The 22,321-nt window shown below is 43.0% G+C and overlaps 1 protein-coding gene across 2 annotated transcripts in view; it reads right to left on the bottom strand.

Annotated features, from left to right (window-relative positions):
• The window catches only part of Bmper (BMP binding endothelial regulator), a 253,526-nt gene that overhangs the window by 9,470 nt on the left and 221,735 nt on the right, over positions 1–22,321 (bottom strand). For both annotated transcript variants that reach the window (XM_041657223.1, XM_041657224.1), the window contains one exon: positions 2,393–2,523. In XM_041657223.1, coding sequence (XP_041513157.1) covers positions 2,393–2,523 — 131 coding nt within the window. The remainder of the gene's footprint in view (positions 1–2,392; positions 2,524–22,321) is intronic.

Here is a 22,321-nt window from a genome sequence, read left to right as displayed (position 1 = left end):
TGTTGACATGAAAAGTGTAGTCCTCAGAAGCAACGTGTGCACTGAAATGAAGGGAAGGACTGCCCTGGGCCAGAAGGAGAGGGTTCTTATACCCTGTATAGAATAAGATCCAAACCAAAGCCCCACAACAGCTAAGACAATGGATAGAACCCTGCCGAGCCCTCTATTACACCAGGATGGAGAGGTGCTTGCCTCCATCTCTTTTATTCATTTTCCTGGATGATTTAAGAAAAGGAAAAGTCAAAGGAAGGAGGCCAAGATTACTAATGATGCCTCGATGGCTAAAAATGGCCAAACCTAAACAAGTATCATTCTCATATTTGACGTAGCATAGGAGCCTTAGATTAGAGGTCAGCCACGTGTATCTCTTCTCATTTGCCTCAGCTGTACTATTATGTGAGCTACTCTTAGCGTGCCAATACATCCCTAAGATAAGGAGCACCGAGAGTGGACATGAAACTCTGATGTAAAAGTTACACTTGGATTTTCAAAGTTGAGAGCAAAACTGAAAGTATATCAAAGGTAGAGAAAAGACAAGATCTCTTTCTGAATCAATATCACCCAGGAGTTGAACCACTAGAATATCCGTCACCCTATTCAACAAGACTGCCTAACAAAGCATTCAATTAACTCAATGGCTTCAACTAGTACTGCAGGTAAAAGTCACCTGCCTGGGAAGTTCTTAGAGGTATGCAGGGCAACTGAAGTAGGCTCTCTGTACATGGGGCTTCTCATGTGGCTTTTAACCTCTCAGTGATTCTAATTCTAGCTAGTTTGAGATTTACTGTTTTAAGTTAGCCTGGGGCCTGAGCACTGCAAACACACACTCAAGGCAAAACTTGACCATTCTTTGAACCAGACTGCCTCTCCTATGTTCTACTAATGAAGACATTCCGAAGCTAGCAGTGGCATAAAGTGCCTTCTTACTGGAGCTTAGAGCTAAGGTTGTTAGGACTACCTGACATTACAAAAATTCCATGCTTTTTAATTCTTGGCAAATATGGCCCTTTACACTGAAAAGTTCCCGAGCAGTTGAGCTTAGATGACACATATTCAGTCTTGCCACCTTCAATTGCCACTGACTGTCACTGACTCTACATATGTGAACTGGACACTCTTCAGGATGCTCCACACACTTATCACCAATAGTCACATCTTGATAAGGTGAAACACAATAATATCCCCTTCTCTTCATTATCTTAATCCAAGACAACATCCGTTTTACACCACACCTCATTCAATAGTTCTTCCTCAGCCACCTGTGTTCAATATGGGCTCCCTTCACTCTAGTTCTATGCACTAAACTTTGTAAAACAAACTTTCTTAGACACCCCTACTCACTTCCACTTTCCCTAAAATAAAAGCTCGGTTCTGTTCCAAGGTCTGGAAAACTTGTACATTCCAGTCTCCTCCTGACCCCTTCTCATCTTTGCTCCCCTCTCTTTGAACCTCAGATCAGTTCAGAACCAACTCCTTCCCAGTGTGAGAAATCCTGGGTCGGTTGGTTGGTTTGACTGCTTTTGCTGCCTTGTGGATGTTCAGCCTGTTTCTCATGCAAGGAACTTGTCTGAACTCCCTCAGTCCTTCAGCTAAAGCATCATCTTTATTAGAACGCTTTCCTGTTTACATTGTCCAAGTAAGTTATCCACCCTTTTTCCACTTGCTCTCTACAGCTCTGCACTGTCTGTCTCTCTCTCCACACTCAACTATCATTTGTAAGTGTTTATTATAAGTTATTGCTTTTGTCTTCTTTTCGCACAAGAGAGCTGCACTTCAATGACGAGAAACTCATCACTTAATACTCATCAAAGTGCCCACAGCATCAAGCACAATGCCCAGTGCTTAACCACTTTGCAGCATTTTAGGATGAAGAGAGACATCTATTTACATATATCAAATGAGCTAATTAATGGGGACAAGGAGCTAATAAGCACTGCTGGAGGAATCCGTCTTCTCCAAGGGAACGAGTAACTGTCCTGGGGTTTATTAAAAAATCTATAATAACTGCTCCTATTTCTCCTGAAGACCTTAGATGACTGTGATGATCCTGAAGCTCCTTCATTCCACGCGTGATCTAAGCTAATTGTGACTGTCCATGTCCTAAGCACATCCAGCTGTTTGCTTGAAGTTGGGAAGATTTTGCAACAGTGGAAATCCTTAAATTGGTAAAATGTGCATGTCACGAAGCATTTGTCTTTAGTGCTGTCTCCTCTGGCCCATGGGAAGCTCCTGTGTTTTATCAAGTTGCGAGCCAGTTGGATCACCAACAGGCTTCCCTTAGGGTCAAGGAGGAATGTGGCTTGTTCATGCCAGCCTCTACTTGCCCCTTTCCATTGTTATCCTGGCCATGGCAGGGACCTCCTGTCAGATGGATCTTCCAGGGCTTTCTTACCTGCACAGCTCTGCTGAGGCTCCCAGTGGACTTTGATGCCCTCTCTCTGGCAGGCACGGGTGTATGCCAGAAACGACTCACAATAGCAGTTTTTATGAACTGGACATTCACACATATCTGTCACACAGGACCTACGGGGTCATAAGAGAGAGAAAATATCACTTTAATTCGTCAAATTATCAAACACTTGAAATAATAGCTGTAAAAACAGGTTGGGTGGATATGTAAAAATTAGTATAAAAATTCTGTAGGCAATCTTGGTACTTAACATCTCTGAAGGCCGTGAATCACTGTGATGAGCATTTTGGTACTAAACACCTCTGAACACTCATTTCTTTGAGAGGACTATCCAGAAGAACTTGTTGCCTTGCCAACAATGTTCTAATATTCCTAATGTTCAAAGTAGTAGCCACTGCCTGTATTTGGTGACTGAGGACGTGGCATATGGCTGGAGCCACTGAGCAACTGAATATCTGGTTCGACTTTATGACTATGGTTGTAAACAGCCACTGAACCTAGAGACTACCCTAGAGACAGGGCAGCTTGTGGAGCACAGACATCATCAGCATGCTGTCATTTGTGACTGTAGTAACACAAGAATGGCTCGGTCGGTTCTACTATAACAAAGCCAAGAACACTGAGCAATTTGACAAAAGCATGAAAACCCATGGCTTTGGGGTGTGCAATTAGCATTCCCTCTTGCAAGGTCTTGCATCCCAGTCTCATCTGCATGAGGCAGGATAACACAGCCTCAAGAAAGCAAGCCTTTCTGATGCTTAGTTAGGTTGAGCAAGGAAGAGGATTGAAGTTGAACTGTGAAAATGAATGACCAAGATAACAATTAAGCTGAAATGTGTTTAAAGGCAAACAAGTTCTTAAACATCTCAACTAGACAGACAGAATAATGAATTTGCATCAGGATAGAATGTAACAGATTACAAAATGCTCTGGCAGATTGTCTGTCATAGAATAATAAACAAGGCCCGTTGAGTAGAGCTCCAGCGTTCTAAGTGAAGGTTTGTTTTACTCCAGTAAACAGATGTGCTCAAATTCATACTCATAAGCAGGGAAAGAACAAATCAAAGTTGGCTTCCTGACTTTGAGCACACTCTCCTTGTTATATCATGCTAAAAGCCTCGGCTCTATAGGCAAATGAACCACTCAACAATTTTGAGTTGATGTTTATGTAAGAGAACTCCAAGATTAATAAAATTAAGCTAATCTTTAATTATTTCAGGTCTTTGTTCAGCAAGTTCATTTCTTGCTGAACCAATTTCAAGGCTGAATGAATAAAAATAATCAAGATTTTAATGATACATATGAACCTGAAAAGTGCTTGGACCATGGCCATCCAGAGTCAACACACAGATGTTTCTCGTGGTATGGGGTATGTAATCTATGGGTTGTAGACAAAGGTCACTTAATACTGGGTACTACTTGGGATGCTATCTGGTTATGATTAAGAATGAAAGAGCAGAAGATATATTTTAAAAATCTATAGTAGTGCAGTACACCTGGGTAGTCCAACGTTCAAACAGGCAGTCTTGAGAAATGAGACTAACAGACAAATGTGACACAGGGCAGAAACAAGAGGAGCCTTTTGCACATCACTGATGACTGTTGCGTCAGATGCAAAGGCCACAACTGAGAAATGAAGCTCTCTCCTTTCTGGAGGGATCAAAGCTGCATTTCTTCATACTTTAACCCAGCTTCACTACTGCTATGTGGAATTATATTCCAGCAAATGTATCCAGGCTCTGAGTGCACATGTCTTTGGGCTGAACGGTACATCTAGATTTCCAAGGAAAAGCCAGATGAATCTCGTTCTTAGAGTACCCACTCCATGTTGCCTATGCATCCTCAAGGACCTCGTTTCCTTTCGTGTTTCACTGTGCATTCCAGAAAACGCTACATTTATCCACTTCACACTCCGACTTTGCAACCAGCCTTGCTGGCAGTTCTACCTCTATTGTCATTCCTGCTTTAGGCCTTTCCCCTGTATGCACACCTCACTGGCAGGGACCAGGTAGAATGACATCTCACAGACCTGGTAAATGATGGAGTTATGTGGAAATGGCATGGGTCAAATAAAGATTCATATTTTTCAACAGGGAAATTGTACACCTAAAAGAGTAGTCGTGATCCATGTGAACAGAGACTTCCGGTACAAGGATTTTCAGAGCAATGGACTACGAGAAAAGAGGCAATAACCTACACTGTCCACAACAGGGACCACTTAAACAAACTCTGGTGGCAGTCCAATGAAATGCTCTACAGTCATTACACTGTTTTGGGAATATTAAAATTATGGAAAATATTCAGGGTAGATTAACAGGGGGCAAGCAGTTTAAGATTTGATATGGTATAATCACAGAAACAAAACAAATTAAAACAGATATGTCTAAGTGTTCATAATGGTCTGCTTGGGATGGAGAAATTATAGCTCTCATTATTTTTTTAACTCTTTACAATTAATGCATCTTATGACTAAAAAAAATCAAAAGCAGCATGTATTTGTATTTAAATCACAATTTAGGAACTAGAATTGGAAGAGAAGGTAAGCAATCAGAGAAGTTCACAGTGTTCAACCTATTTATTGGTCTTAGTTTTTTAAATAATTCCACTAAAATATTTCTAGTCTATATTGCAACTGCCGGTAGACTTTGATTAGATTCACTTTGTATCACCCTCAACTTCTCTCCTGATACTATGAACTTGACATCCACACAGATGGAACAGATAACCAAATGATTATACATACTTTTGCTTGTTACAAAGGAATTTATGACCAGAAAACTAAAAGCATATTGAAAGGCACTTTAAATCATCTTCAGGAGGGGAATGACTGTTCCTCAATTCTTCCATTCATGTTTAACACACATAATAATTCAGTACAAGAAAAATGTAGTTTATGACATGTGGCACTGTACTGATAGGAATTTCTTGGTTGTTACTATCATTTCTTTAATTGATATGCATCAATATTATGTGCACATATATATATGTATATATATATCTTAACTAGCAAGACTTTCATAAATTTTGGTGTTGCTGTGATTTATAGATTTTATAGATCTGATTTTACAACATTCCCTTGTCATGATTGTTTTCTAATAAATGAAGAGTTTGTCAAGAGACTTGGCTCTCATTGTGCCAGCAGGGATACCGACTGCCTACACTGAGCTTCGCCAGAAAGGCTCTGACAGTTGAACTACCTGACCATTCTTCAGGTTTTCTCTGTAAAGGACTTAGCAACAACAGGGATGTAGAGGACAGAGAGGGGGGGAAAGATGCCAAAGTTTCTAGAAAAAGAGAAAACAAATTCGTGTAGTACTTCTAAATTCTTAAAGGGAGAATTCTTAAAGAGAAGCTCTGGCTTCTCTCCTAGAGGAAATAGACTAAAAATAAACGTTGGGTCTGTCAACATCCCAGCCAGTAGAGGAGGAACCAGCCAAAGACCAGGCATCCTCAGGAGGCCCCTTGCCCTTGGTCTGACAAGATAGGGTCTTGGAGGGTCACTGCTCTGAGATTAAAAGCACTCCAGGCCAGAATCCCAGATGTTGTTCCTGGGATGAGGAAGCCCCCAGTGCCAGCTGGCTTCCAGCTCGAACACAATCATCAATGGGACAGAGACTTGAGTTAATCTTGAAGATGCAATCATCAAGATTCCAGAAACTGCCAGCTGCATTCATCAGTCCTGACTAAAACCTTCCTTTCCAGATGAAGTGTCTCCCATAGACCCTTGGGAAGCTCAATACCCAAGTGACCTTAAAACCTGTTCAAATGAGCAGATAAATAAGAGTTTTGCTGTTGCTCATTCTCTGCTAAACGCTATGCCTTGCTAGTCTGTCTTTTGTCCAGGGACATTTGTGTGTTTACTGGTCTCTGACTTACAATATGGAAATGGAAATTCCTTGCATGGACCAAAGACAATACAAAAGGTAACTTTGGGTGAGTGAGCTCATCCCTTGTTTCAGAACTTTCTGATTTCCATGGTGGGCAGCTCTTCTTGAAGGGGTCTCTACGAATTGATTACAGCAGCATATTAATTCCGCCAAAGCTAGTTTCTTCATCTTAACTTAGGTTGCTAAGTGGGTATTTTCTTAAGGCCTGGCTATGAAGTAAACTTCAAGCCATGTCGACACCACCATCCTCTCTAGCAAACAGCAGCTCTAGATTGGAGATTCCAGTTGTCATGGTGAAGGGGTTACACTCATCACAATCTCAGTAGTGGTTGTTGAAGCCTCAGACCTTGTGTGTCTAACTTCTGTCTTATTATCTGCTGTCAAGTACAGTCTGCTCAGCTTCAGATGATCCTTCAGCAGTCTGATTCCATGGATTTGTGTCTCTTTGATCATCCTCCAAGGCCTGCTAAGTACCAAGAGTGGTACTTATTAAACCCTTCAATGCCCATGTCAACCAGAAGCAGTTCAGATGAACTTGACTTCCAACTCCTAAATGATTCTGAGTTTCAGTTCTTAATGGGATTGGTTAGATACCCAGTTTGATTTAGCAGGATTTACAGCCATTAGGGCTACACCCCCTTTCATAGTTAATAATTTGTAACAATCAAAGACTGCAACTATAGGACTTGAAATACTACTCAAAATAATAGGGTCTGTGTCATATCCCTGACCCAGAAGTTCACTAACAGATAACCCTATAAGCCTTATAAGAATACTATCTAGCTGGAGGTTTCTTAAATAACAAAGACTCCCCATGTAAGACTCAATTCAAATGGACTTGTCAATCAATTTCACAAAAAATCACCCCCAAAAAGTTGTCTACTTTGAGTGTGGATCAGCATGACGGTCCTTTTGGACACTGTCTACTCTCACTCCCTGAGAGTACTCTCTTTACTCTGCAATAATCTTCTACACTAACACACACACACACACACAAACATCTACACAAAACATATATATATATATATTTATATATGCACATTTACATACATATTATATTTATGAAACAAATAAAACAACAAAGGAATTGGGCCTCAAGCATTGTCTTTACAATGTACTTTGCATTCATTACATTCATCATTTGTAGTGTATATAGAAGTAGTTTTTTCTGATTCATCCACCTGGCTCCCGGTATGTTCCTGCAGGTTCTGTGTGCATGGTTCACACAGTCAATCAGCATAGCAAAATGGCGAGAGGGCACCAAGAGTGCATATTGGCACAGGCCATCTCATGTGTGTATGTGGGGGGGGGGGGGCAGTTGTAGTTCAATGTCTCCTTGAAAACATGTTTTAGCATTTCAACTCATTGTCAACAGCAGATCTGAACCCTATGATCAGATCTCTCTCTGAAGTTGAATTTATTCCAATTTCTTGTCAGGAAAGCCAGCAACTTAGCTACTTGCTCCAGTAAAGCTGGAAGGTGGTAATAGCTGGCCACACTAAATAGCATAAGCAAATCATAGAGAAATAAAGTTTCAACCCACTTATACAGCCTTACTAGCACACATGGCTGGTGACCACTACAATGGACAATTTAGAACCTTTTATAAATATAGGAGGTTCTTGTTGACAGAAGTTTCTGTCCCTCCTGGTCCTGTAGTCATTTAGTACCAAAGAAATACACAGAGATCTACATTAATTATAAACTGATTGACCTAGTAGCTCAGGCTTTTTATTAATTCTTATAACTCATATTAACCCATAACTCTTGTCTTTGTTAGCCATATGGCTTGGTACCTTTTTTGGTGAGGCAGCCACATCTTGCTTCCTCTGTGTCTAGGTCACGACTGCAGAATGAAACTTCCCTCTTCCCAGAATTCTCATTGCCCCACCTCTACTTCCTTCCCGGTTGCTCCGCCTATACTTTCTGCCTGGATACTAGCCAAAGCATTTATTTAAAATACAAGTGACAGGGTATAGACCATTGTCCCACAGCAGGTTCTCTTGGGTAGTGCTATCCAGAACTCAGCTCCATTACAACACGAAGTTACCCAATGTAATCATGGAAAGATCCCTAATTGTAGTTAGATTAGAATCAAGGCCACTCCTGCCTTTTGACTGGTACCTCAAATGGAAGCTCATCCTAATGATTAGAAGCAGAAGGGGCACAAGTTCAAGGCCAACCTGGGCTACTTTGAGGGATCCTCTCTTAAAAACAACAAAAAGGAAAGTGTATTTTTTGGTATCAAATCAGAATCCCTGGAAATCTAGAGTTTGACCTTCTCTTGCTCGTTTACGTTCACCAGATCACAGAGACCATCTCATCAACCCTGGGCCTCTTCCCTCCTTTCTAGTCAGCTTCATTTGTTTGTTTGTTGGTGTCAGTCCTTTCAAACTCAGTTCAAATTCCTCTCATGTTCTCCTTGACTAGCCTGGGGGGGGGGGAGATATCCACACCCTCCTGAACTCTGGGCTCATGGCACCTGCGGTGTTTGAACTTACATAATTTCTTTTTCTCTCAGGGATGAGGAATGTGTTCAGAACTTCTACATCCAGCCAATATCTTGAACATGTAGGTTGGTAAATGTCCAGAAAAGCATAAAGCACAGATGAAAGGGGTGTGACCACCTTGCACAACTCACAAGGTTCAGCACTTGTCTCACAGACCATGGCTAAACATGGGAGGCGGGGCAGATGCACTCACAAGGTTGAGAACCTGCCTCACAGACCATGGTTACACACGGGGATGGCACTCACATGGCTGAGCACCTGCCTCACAGACAGTGGTTACACATCAGGGGCGCTCACAGGGTTAAGCACCTGCCTCACAGACCATGGCTGCACAATCACCTGAAATAAGCTGCTTCTATGAAAATCCTTTCTGCTCTTGTTTTCATTTGGAGCTTCTTACACCCCTGTCCTGTCTCCTAGGTGATTTTTTTTTAATTTAATGATTGTTGGAAAACAGGACTTAATGAGATAATTATGCTTTAATATATTTCCAGAAAAGCACATGCTCATTGTGGTAAGAATAACCTATAGCTTTTTGTGTTATTAAAAAGCTTCTTGTACTGCTAAAATAAATACGACTGTGCTTCCTAGCAACGGCAAAGCCAAGCTGTTCCCCCTCTGCCTTCGCTGGTGTGAAGGCCACTTGCGATGCATGGAGGTGAGTGTCTCTGCTTCCAGACCAAGTGATGAAAGGGGAGAAGGATTAACCTTTGGGAATCTCTGACTGCTTCCAAGAGCAGAGGAGTCAAGCCAGCAGAGCAAAATCAAGACAGCAGCCAAAGACAGAGAAGGGCTTTCTCCTCCGCCACCAAAGAGGGACTTTGGCTGGTCTTTATCTGTCAACCATAGGTCACCTTTCCGGAGGCGAAGGGCTAATGGATGACACCTAACAGCAGCGTGAGAACAAGAGTGCTGTACTAGGCCATGGCTGCTCTAGTTACTCACGTTTGTGAAGTTCTCAGAAACCGGTAACTATCTGAGGCTGGCTGGTGCCTGGGAAATGAGGAGAAGAGGCCAAAGAGACCACTAAGAGCCTACCTGCACTTTAATTCTTAAAATTCTGCCCTCATAGCTCTCACCCAAGCTCAAAGAAGCATCTTAGACTTGGTAACAAAGGTGAGGTGACATATCCATATTACATTAAGCGCTAAAAAAGAATCCAACAACAACAACAAAACCTCATTCAGGTAGCATTCTCCTTGGAGCTACACAGACACTTACACGTTTCTGCTTATTCATCCAATAAGCAAGATGGAAACCAGCATCAGCACTACGTTATGAAAATTGTGGTTACTGGCTTCAACGACATGGGCCGAGGTATGAACTGCTTTATTAGGCTATGAATGAAAGGACAGAATAGCTTACAGAACCAAACAGGAGGACATTTCTATTCTCCTTCCAGGTCCTTTCTGGGCCAACGACAGTGTGGCACCCTTGTGGCATTTGTCCACTGTGGCTTAAATACTGGTCAGAATATTACAACTTCCATGACTGTCCAAGATTGCCAGGACAGCGCTCGAGGGCCAGGCTTCTCTGCAGGGTGTGAACAGAGCCATGGAGTGCTGAGAATGGGTGTCTACTCAGCTTCTCTTGTTACAGGCGCAAACTAATCCTGGCCCAGCCTTGCCCCTTCTCTCCTCCACCATGCCCGCAGTTAGACCTTAGGCTGACTCCTGTGGAAAAGGAAATAATGCATGGAGCCTGTGCTTATTTAGGCAGAAAGCAAGACACAGACTAAGGCAGATGGACTTCACCAAAAAGGAGAGGGGGAGAAAGAGAGAGACAGAGACAGAGACAGAGAGAGAGAGAGAATGAAGAGACTAAACATCAAACTCTAAACCAAGCCTGGTGGTGGTGGCACACACCTTTAATCCCAGCACTCAGGAGGCAGAGATAGGCGGATCTCTGTGAGTTCGAGGCCAGCCTGGTCTACAACAGCAAGTTCCAGGATAGGCTCCAAAGCTACAGAGAAACCCTATCTCAAAACAAAAACAAAAATAAGATAAAACCCTAAATCAAATAAAGTAGATTATGACAGAAAGCCAGTGCAATTGGGAAGCTGTGGACAAATTCCTTGGCGTGTGGCCTAGACACACAGAAGGCCTTCCTGTTGTAAGATACATGAAATGGACCTTAAGCATCTGTGGAATTTTCTCGGTTACAGAACAAGGACAAGGAAATTCCAAGAAAAGGAGGCATGGGGTAGGGTTTCCAGATCATTACATTCTGGATTGGATAGTCGCAGGGTCAACCTCCCAACACACACACACATGCACACACACACGCATGCACGCACGCACACACACACGCACACACATGCTCACAAACACAAACACGTACACACTCATACACACACTAAGAGTCTCACCAGGCAGTTGTGTGTCCTAGGACAGCCTGGCACACCATCTGACTATGGCATTTCTTTCTTCTAGGGATCCAGTTGTGTAGGATTCAGGTCTGCCTCCTGGAGCAGCACAAGATGATCCACTGTGTGCCGGGCTGCTAGGACCCTTCCATTACTTCTGGGGGCCTCACTCAGGTCCTTCCCAGAAACCTGCCCCATTCTGGCTCTCAGAGGGGGGAAGATGATACAACGAAGCGAAGAAAAGCCCTGCCAAGCATCTGGACCAGAGAGTTATTTACAGACGTCCCTTCTGTCACCACAGACTCCGGTGCATGTCACACTAGCTTGCACACAGGGAACTTCTTTTAAATCTCCCTTAGACCACGCATACTGAGGAATCCTGCTTTCTTTCCTACTTTGTGAGACAGAGCCTCACTATGTAACCCAGGTTGCTATAGAGCTCTCAATCCTCCTTCCCCGTCTATTGTGTGCTGCAAATACAGGACGTGCTCTGTTGCACTTCACACAAATTGATTTTTTAATCATCGTAACATTGCCGGGGAAATAAATGGTGTTGCCTGCATAGCAAACACCAGCAGAGCATAGAAACCCCCCACTGGCCATATCCTCTGATCTGCATTGGAAGCTGTTTCTTTTGTGGACTAATGTAGGTTTCTGTGATTATAGACACTTATTTTTAAAGGTGACAATGCTTGCTATTTTTTTTAGCTATTTATAATTAATTAATGTAATCATATGAAATAACAGGTTTCTTTATAAAACTTTCATATATGTGTGTCATTGTACTTTGCTGATCTGCATACACACCCATTCATTACTTTGCCTTACTCCCCAAGCCCGTTCTGCACAGGAGAACACATATGTGTCTCTCTTTCCCCTCCCATTACCTTATCTTGTCCCCTCTTCCCTGTGGATTGCGTCCATCCTCGTACAGCACCTTCTATTTTTATATTAGGATGTGAATTTTAGAAAGACATTCTATATACATCTATCCATCAGTTGTGCCTTTAACAGCCATCACACCTATTCTGAAACCTAAAATGTGTCCCCTTATCATAAGTTAATGTGTCAGACCACATGTGCCTATCAAGACACTGGTCACATCGTTAATGCTGGTATAACATGCCATTTGTCCCATACTTAGGCTACAACTTCAAAGATTCTCAGATCAGGGACTCTAATCCAACATTCTTGATACAAGAGGTACTGGGACTTCAGATTTTTCCAGACAGTTTAGAAATACATAATATTTTCAGACATAAAAGCCAAATCTAAAACCCAAATTAATTTTGTTTTACATAAACCACAGGGCTTTATATTCCCCTTAGTATACTTGTTTAACTTAAATCAGTCCTACACAGTAAGATTTGGAATTTGTGGAACTTTCCATTTGAGGAATCACACTGGCGCTCAGAAGGTTCAGATTCTGAAGCTTGTTCACCCTGTATGAACTGTAATATGGTTAAGCAAAGCCCCTTAGCTGAGGACTGCAAACGGTTGCTTCAGGTGGGGGGCAAGTGGGGAGCATCATTTTTTTGGATGGCGTTGCCACTGGGGGAAGAATAAGAAGGTCAAAAGGAAGTGAAGGGGATACCAGAGAGTAAAAGGATGTGAATTATAACGTGTATATATGGAATTGCCAAGTGAATATTTAAAAAGAAAGAAATGCCTCTTGGAAGATGAGCTGTCTTTGCTCAAGCATGAGAAACAGCTGTACCAGGAAGAAACTGGCCATGATTGCTGACATTTGCCACAATGTCGCTTCTCTAGAGGTAACTCACCAGGTCTCATTGACTCTTGGTAGGGCCTGGCAGAGTTTGCTAAAGGAGGGTCTCACGCACCAGTCAGAAGGAAACCTGGTCACTACCCCCCTCTAGTGGCCACAAGTTAGAGTACCTGGTAACAGTAAATTTTCATTACAACATTTGCTTCTAAATCAGAAGTCTCACGTTTTTGGAGGATGAATGATAAAGGACCACATAAAAATGGCTGTCTGGCAGGAAATCCATCACTGTTCTCTTAAATTCATGTCCAATCCATCACTGTCACTCTCACCGTAAAACAATCGCAGGACCAATTGACTAAAGCCTTGTAATCTAAGAGCCCGCCCCTGGCACCTGCCAAGAAGGCTGTGTTGGGAATCTCCCGGGCTCCAGCCTCCAGAGGGCAGAACAAGTGCAGTACAAGCGGAAGAAGCCTAAACTCTGTCTCTTAAACGATTTCTCTTTGCTAAAGCGTTGAATTAAGCTTTATGCATTTTTGTTTGGAAAGAAAACAACACACATCCTCAAGTACAATCTGTCTAACCTAAGAGAAACATCTTCCACTGTAGAAAGAAGGGAAGCCAAAATGCCCACGCTACTCTCGTGGAATAGCACGTCACTTCCGGCCACTATGTGGGGGAATTTTTTTCCCACCTAAGGTTCTCAGCTCTGTCCTCTACTGTAATCTGGTTCTGGCCCTGCCCATCATGATGGCTATGAGAGGCCACCAGATGGACAGTCAAAGGGAAGAGATCCACAGTCCCTAATCCTGGGAAGGGGAGGACACAGAGATCTTTCCCATCCTGTGGGGTCACCTTCTAGGGAGGGATGCACAGCTTTCCTGTCCTTCTTCTGGGGCACCTAAGGACTCCTTATACCTAGCAACGAGGAAGCACTCTGAGTCCGACCTCTAGGGGCTTTGCTGAGGCTTACACAGGTGTGACCCATTGCATCCATTGCCATTGGTAGTCAGCTTGCAGTCTCTCATCTCATCCTGGAACTTGTGGTACAGTGGTGAGAGAGTCAGGGCCAGGACAGGGAAGAGTCCTAAGCCCAAGATGTAAGGGAATACGTGCTCTCAGACTCCAGAAAGGGCTGGACAGACATCTGCAAGCAAGTGGCTTCTCGGTCTCCAGGAGGAGAAGGCGGCAGCAACTGTACTTTTGCCTGCAGCGCCATCTCTCAGAAAGGTAAGCTGCTACATTGTATCTCCATTTATTTGTGGGAGCAAGAGGGAGATGGGGGAGCAGCTTGGATGGTATAATAGAGCACATGTGATGTGAACATGGAAAGGAAATACTGAAGGTGTGAGGAGACGGGCGGGTAGATGGAGGTGGGGTAGAATCAGCCAAAGCAAAGATGTGCTGATATTCCATAAGGACGGGTTAGGAAGGTGGCTCAGTCTGTAATGAATTCACCTAACAAGTAAATTGGCCTGCATTCACTACCCAGAACCCACATGAAGCTATCAGCATGATAACAAATGCTTGTCATCTCAGTGCCGAGGAGGCAGAGATGGGAGGATTCCTGGGGCTTGCTGGCCAGTTAGTCTAGCTAATTCGTGAGCTCCAGGTCACAAAGGGAGGCTGTCGTTCCTAAGAATGATAAAGAAGGTTATTCTCTGGCCTTAATGTATACCACAATCACCTGAACACAAGCATGCCCTGCACAAGGCACACAGCACACACACACACATACATGTGCACACATGCATGCACACACAGACACACACACACATGAGTTTCCAATGTCATAGAGAAACCAATTACTTTATATGCTAATTAAATGTGAGATGCATCTTTTGTGAGAAGTGGGGTAAATGGCACACTGGTTTCTCTGAACTGTCTCAAACAAAACGAGAGAGGGGAAAGGAGACTGGAGTATGACCCAAGGAAACAAAGAAAATAAATATCTGCTATTTTCAGCCACAGACGGAAAAGCACAGCCTGTTTCCATGCAACAGAAGGAAGGAAATACACGTATGTGCCTAATGCTTGATCAACTCCATGCCTGATTATGTGCCCAACATAAATCCACACAAACTTCAGCAACACGCAAGATTGCTGATGAGGCCACCTTTAGAGCAAGGGATGAATGGATAGAAGGGCCAATAGGTAGGTGGATGGATGGATGGATGGATGGGAGGACGACAGACAGACCTACTGACCCAGTTATGTGCTCTTGGGAACACTATCTTCCCTCCTTGTGCAATCACTCACTTTAGGTTCCACAGACAAGTATATAACAAGATATATTGTCCCCAGCTGCTAACCTCTAACAAAAACAGAGAAAAAAACCATAGATATTACTAGAGAGGTATAAGTGAGGGACAAGGTGGAAGTCACCTGCCATTGTCCCAGCTGAGTCTCAGAGACAAGCGCAGGCAAGGCAGGCCATTATGCCGCCTTTCCTACAGCCCCAGGATTTGTTTCTTTATTCCACTCTCTGGGGCTTCATGAGATTAGCCTCTTGATTCACAGCAAAGATCTCACAGGTCTGGCAGCAGTCGGGGTGTGCTCAAGGACTGGCGGAGTCATAGAGAGGAGAGGGGAGAAGGCATACAGTATCCCTGGCCACACCCCAGCCACATGCAGTAGCTGCCTCCCGCCTCTGCTTCAAAGAACTGGTCCTCCCATAGGCCTTTCTCACATTAGGCCGTGGCTGCCTGCCAAGCCCCACAACCCACAGAGGCACAAATCCTCCACCGCGTGCCTTAATAAAAGGGCGGTGGTGGCGGCTGTTCCCGGAGGATGTGGTGCCGGGCTGAGCTTTTTCAGATGTTGGGGGCCTTTCATCAAGACGTCTGTGTCTTTCGGCTCCAGAATAAACCAGTATTTACATCCATGCACTTCACGAGGAAAGAAAGGCCTTTCGCAGCCTGTGCTTTGGACCGCCGTGCCTGCTACCGGATAATCAGCCAACTGGACCCAAAGGGAGCTGCCCATCCCAGAGCCTATCCCCACCCCAAGCCACAGAGCTGAATCTACTGTTCTCAACTCACAGTGAAGGAGTCCAGCCATCAGAGGGTCCAAAGGCAAATCACAAGCACCACAGCCACTGTCCTGAGGGCCTGCCTCTTGATAGGCCCCGGAAATGTAGAAAGCCTGTTTCCAGAAGCAGCTAAAAGAGGCCTGAAATCCCCACAACTCTTGCCCATGGAACAATGTGCTGAGGTAAAGTGTGCATTCAAAGCCTGTCTCTTTACTCCCCTAACTGTCCTCTGCAGCACATGGTGTTCCTAGATTATTCTTCTGTTCCCTCTGGATAAAGCGTGTCTGGTCTTCAGTAGTAGTCCAATAGGTTTCTCAGAGAAGGCGTCAGAAACATCCCTACCAGATGAGGTGGCCCCCAAGACTGCCCCTGACACTCCTGCCTGAATCTTATTATATCAATGACTGTGCTCTTACCTGACAGGCCTCACTTGAGCCCCAGGTCAGACAAGTTTTTGCTCCCCAATTTCCCTAGGCCTGTGCAGTGCCTGATCCAGGGTGGATGTTCACAACCTATTTCTTGAGTGCACAAATCACAACACAAACTAGTGAGCATGTCCACGAGGAGGGCTGTGAGAACCAGAAGGTAAAGTGGTGAGAGAGAGAGAGAGAGAGAGAGAGAGAGAGAAGTGAAGTCACCACAGCTGACACCCCAGAGAAGGAGAGCTGAAAGCCTGACAAGGGGCCAAGCTGGCCGGCTGTGGCCATCACAAAAACAGTTTCATGGCAGTGGTGGGGACAAGAACAAACAAACAACAACAATAATACCATCAAAAGTGGAAAATAAGCAAGGTACCACACACACACACACACACACACACACACACACACACACAAACCCTAGCAGTGTGAGAGGGAATACAGGGAGATACTCCGAAAGAAAACTCCCAGGCCTGGTAAATACAGATTAAGGTGCCATGGATACTCTACTGTTGTTCACACCCCTCTGTGAATAAGTGGTAAAGTCACAATCAAGGAGAGGAGACGTGCAAGAAAAGGTGGTGGAGCTGAAGAGGTAAGGAGACAGGCGACTGGCTGAATAACGGCCGGGGGATGGAGGAGAAAAGGGGAAAGGTCTAAAATTCCTATGCAAGGAATATGAATATTTGCTTTACTGCAGAGGACAGTGTGACAATTGAGTCCAACATCTAGACCAATAGTTAAAGGAAGACAATTATCCCAGTGCAAATTTGCAGCTGAGAGAGCAGAAGTGAATGAGAGTCACAGATGTGGCCAGCTGAGGACGGGCTGGAAATGTTAGACCTCCAGAGAGTGATAGCGCCCCTCCCCTAATCTCCCTCCCACTTGGAAACCCAAAGAAGACAAACTAAAATACTACCGAGCTAGAGAGTTAGTCAGATGAGGGTCAGTAAAGTTGTCCCCAACTCAGATGGAACATAGTGACATGGTGGGTCCTTAGTTTTAGGCTCTAACATTTGTGACGGTATATTTTTTTCCTCAAAGCAGAAGAACTGAAATTTAGAAGCAATTTTCGGGTGAGGTTGGGATTGGCCTTTAGAAGTTTTTCTCCTCAGTTTTCTCAGTTTTTCCTCTACAGAGTGAAGGTCTTAACAGTAGCGATCAGGGTAACACACCTTGGCTCAGGACAGCAAGAGTTCAGAACCAACCACAGGCTAGATGGTGCAGTTATAGAACCATGGAGTCTCAACAGGCTGAGGGACACAAACGCCCTGCAGCGGTGGCTTCTAGAACCTGCCTGAGAGATGGCCACCCTCCTGCATCCTCTACTGAGACACAAGCTCAGTGTCTTTTTAGGAATCTCATTCCCGTGGCAGACAATTTCCACATCCAGCTCTCAGGAAGTCGCCTCGTATTTTCATATTTGAAATGAACATGTGTTCTGCAGCTCCCACCTATTTGTTCTGATTCCACCTTATGTTACATTATAGAATTATCCTAGTCTAGTTCAGATTCCATACGACATCTTCCTCAAATACATGACATAAAACAAAAATGTTCCACTTAGAAGCAAAACTTTTAGGATAACATCCAGAAATATTCTATTTTTTAAAATTTCTATACTTTAATTTCCTTCACATCTAACAGTTAAGAGATGTCTCACTTAAATACAAACTTTCTTTGCTTTATTTATTTATTTATTTTTTCAACAGAGCAGAGCACTGTGCTCACCTCCCAGGAAGGGCAAAGGTGAACACATTAGGGCTCCTACTCCAAACTAACAATGTGTTAATAAACTGTAGAAATAGAGAAAGGGACAAAGATGATGTATATTATAAAAGTAGCACAACATGTTCATGCGAGTTAAAAAAAAAAACAGATTATTCTGGAATGGTTTCAGAGAATAGGAAAACTTAAGAAAGACGTCAAGAAAAAAAGGTTTACTTGAGTGTCATGCCAAAAGAAAGAATAAGATTCACCCAGGCAAGAAGAAAGGAAGGACTTTCCTCTGAACCAGTATACACATATGAACCTTTGTTTCAACCCTCACGTCCCATTTGTGAGTAACAGGGAGAGAAGGAAAGCAAGACATGGAGGATGGATGGATAGGTACACAATGCGGTCCTCCTTGCAGGCTTAGCTATGGAGTGTGGATGATACACTTGGAATCATGAGTTAGTACCCCAGGACCCCAAGACAGAGGGGAGGAGAGATGGTGCATGCCGTCGAGATTAATCAGCTGAAGACTCAAGGACTGGCTTTGGCGGGGAGAGGATGTGCCACAGCAGCCAGGTCCAGGTCCAGCTCAAAGACCAAAAGTTACAAGAGGAGAGAAAGTCTATGTGGAGGCTGAAGGGGGGGGGTGTTGCAGGGGTGTCTCTGGGCATATTGTCTGCTTTCTGTCTGCCCATAGATGACAAGTATGTAGGGGAGGTGCTGATCTTAGGAGAAGCAGAGAGGGTAAACTGTGTTTACACATGCCCAGTGTCTGGCAGGAGACCCAGAAGTGCTGAGAAACATTTACAACCGGACTCTTCAGTGCAGACAAAAATGCAAATTTTCCATTTTTAACATATCAGTTTCAAGGCGACAAACCCTCCGTGTGACAAGTTTTGATCTACCAGAGTGATACCACTGGTCTCTGAGGGCAGAGTCAAACAAAGATTGTAACCATTGACTGCTAAGAGGCAGGGCACCCTGGCGCACCCAGGTGAAACAGTCAGCAGTCATCGAGGGGTGAAGGGTTGGGTCAGGCATGTTTCTCCCTTAGTGCTTCGGAAACACAGCATCATTCTTTGCGACAGGAAGTCAGGACTGTGACAGCAGGCAGACCAGAGCTCCGCCAGTGATGTGGTTTCAACTTAAGCTCAAAGCATAAACCAGTTCTCATTCTCTCTATAAACAATCGTATAAAAGCCATAAAAATAAGTGCTGACAGCAACCAATGAGTTTTCGGTAGTTATATTTCTCATAATGTCCTGGGATGGTTCTTCCTTAAGATTTATTACTGTTTTCCCTACCGTGAAATAGTAGCTAAGTGTTTTTGCTAAATCAATTTAAAGGTTGCTTTGTTTCATTGCTACCTCTGCAAGTAGCTGTGGGCTGCCTACTGCTTGATAATGGCTCAAAATGATGTTGTTCAGTCAATCATAGAATACAGTTTGTCTGTTTGTTCTTTTTTAAGAACTAAGAGGGAGCTTTAAAAAAAATCTCTTTCCAGATATAAAAACCTAACAATGTGATTAGACTCTATTGTGGGGGTTGATGATGTTGTGAAGTTGGCGAGAAATAGGTGAAACAAAGCATGTAAGAAAGTTAAAAAAAAATAGTTCATATAAAGAATGGTTGAAAGTCCCACCCTGGGGAAAAGGGAAAGAAGAATGAGAAAGAAACAAAATTAAAAGAGCTGTAATTCTCTCGTGTACATTTCTGTCTCCAGCACAGACTTCATCCTATGCCGTCCTCAGGGCAAAGCCACCAGTTTGGGGCAAACACGTTACAACAGTGCTTAAGGGCACAAGAAAACGTCTTTGTTCCCCCACAGCAGTGGGATGATCCTTTACATACACTAAACACTTTATAACACCTCTCTAATTGACTCATTCCAAAAATATTTCATCACACCCAAAATACAATTTCCTAGTCTCTCATGTGGTCTGCGAGCACCTGATGGGATGAGTACACCCTGCTCCTTGGCTTCCTGTCTCCTTAGCAGCCCCAACTTCCCCCTTTCCAGACAGGCTGGCCTTCCAACACTCTCCTGAACATCCCATGCTCACTTCTACCTTTCCTGAGAAATTCCCTAGGGTAATGGAGGGGTCACTCACTCACTCACTACTTCTCAACTCTCAAGCCAGTATGGCCCCTCTGATGTTCCATCCTTGGCCACTGGTACCTAAAGAAATTCCCTCACTCCCACTTTATCAGCCTCTCCAAAATTAGACACCATTGAATGTAGTTTCACATCGGTTCATTTTTGGCCACCCTCTCCAACCATAACACGAACATCACGAAAACTCTGCCACAGTAGCTCAGCTGCAAGCACACAGATGTTCAGGGAACATCAACGACGTGTATTTTTTAAATATTCATGAAAGAATGGTCCTATGCCTACCATTTTGGCAACCATTATGTCTAAGTAATACACCCTGCTATGATGGCACAAAAAGAAATACAAAGGATGGAATCATTCAAATGCATGTTTGGGGTCCTGCATAGGCGCATGGGCAGGCAGGCAATTTTAAAGAAACACAGCTGAGAGAGCTGGCCAGTTTCTCCCTGTGATTCTACAGTTCCTTGCAGTACCTCGGTAGTCCTGCAGCTGAGTGAGGTCAGCCTCTGTATGAGTTGTCTTTTGTGGCTCAGTGATGAGCTAGTGTTTCCTGAACACCTGCTATGTGGCTGTATTATGGGCAGACCTGATGACACAATAGGAATTCAAATCTCCTTCGTAAGTGATTAAACTATAGAGACAGTTACAAAGAGAATGCCATTTGATTTGTTTTAAAGCAGAGGTATGAAAGCAGTGTAGAGGGAACCACACGGAGAAACATGAGCAACTGAAGCAACAATATAGACAGCTGGTTTAACATCATTGAAGGCCCAGTGACCAGTAATGTACATTCAGTTGGTTTGACGTCATTGAAGGGACCAATCAGCAGCAGTGGGCATTCTCGCATGAGCCTAAAACTAAACCAGAAAATGAAGTATAACCAAGGGACCAACCTACACAATGATATTAAGCCCTGAAGGTAGAAACAATAGAAAGCTATTGCTTCCCTATTCATTTAGGGATTTATAATTCATCATATAAGGCACAAATGGCTGCATAAGTGAGACAGAACTGAAGTCTTACCAAAATATAACAAAAGCAGCAAATACAAGAGAAACAAATGCTAGCTATTCATAAGTGCAAAATTAAAATATTATGTAAAATATAATTAAATAGATTCCAATACCACATTATAGGAATAATAGCATAACTAAGAAGTGCTTCTTGTAGGAATGCAAGTTTGGATTCAAATCAAAATATTTAAAGATAAAATTTGTAGTGTTAATAGGTGGAAATGCTACTATTCACTCATGTTAATAGATAATATTCTAATTAAACTAATTCTATTAATTTACTATTAATCTCAAATTTAAGGTTTTTCCAACATAATGGAGCAGAAGCAAAAATGCTTATTCAAGTCTGTGAAGATCTGGCCTCCATAAGAGTCCAGAATGAGAAAATGATAAAGGCATGTCAGTAAGTTCGAAGTCACGACCATCAGTGTTGTTAAAATTATAGCTTGTAAACTTAAGACCCCCAAAACCATCACAAATAATTGCTGTGAATTTTAAACATTAAACATTAAGGCTTATAATTTTACTTGTTTACTAATTACATGTATTCATAACAGAAACTTGGGGGGACTAGCAGCTGTAGAAATATTTTCAAAATGCCAACAACACCCGGTTTGGAGACATCTCTACAGAAAACTCATACAGCAAGCATTCAGTGTAACAAGAAATAGACCTTAGAAACACAGAAGCTACATAAAGCAAATGACAAAGTATGTTTCTGTAGATGGAGGGGTTTTTTTCTGGATAATATATAGAATTTGTGTTTTTGTATTTTAAAACATTTCTGTATTATGAAAGTATTACTAATATGATAAGAATCAAAATTAGACAATGAAGAAAATACTCTGCTTTTAAATATACACATTTGTGTTTTTAATTAACTATAATCACATCATTCCCCCCTTTCCCACCACATTCATGCCCATCCCTCTCCCTTGCTACCTCTCAAATTCGTGGCCTCTTTTCTGTCAATTGCTAAAATTGTTAATTCATTGTTGTGTAAATATGCTTTTAACATGTTTCATAAAATACTCGGAAACTTAAAGGCTATGGCTCAACACTCTATGGGAAAACATTCACAATAGTATTTGACCAAGAACTTCTTCAGGCTGGGCCTGTTGGTACACACCT

Source organism: Microtus oregoni, unplaced genomic scaffold, assembly GCF_018167655.1.
Source record: "Microtus oregoni isolate MIOR12 unplaced genomic scaffold, Mior012 000008F_ref0000371, whole genome shotgun sequence".
NCBI lineage: Eukaryota > Metazoa > Chordata > Mammalia > Rodentia > Cricetidae > Microtus > Microtus oregoni.
The sequence above is the reverse complement of the archived record's forward strand: the minus strand, read 5'-3'. Positions and strand labels throughout refer to the sequence as shown.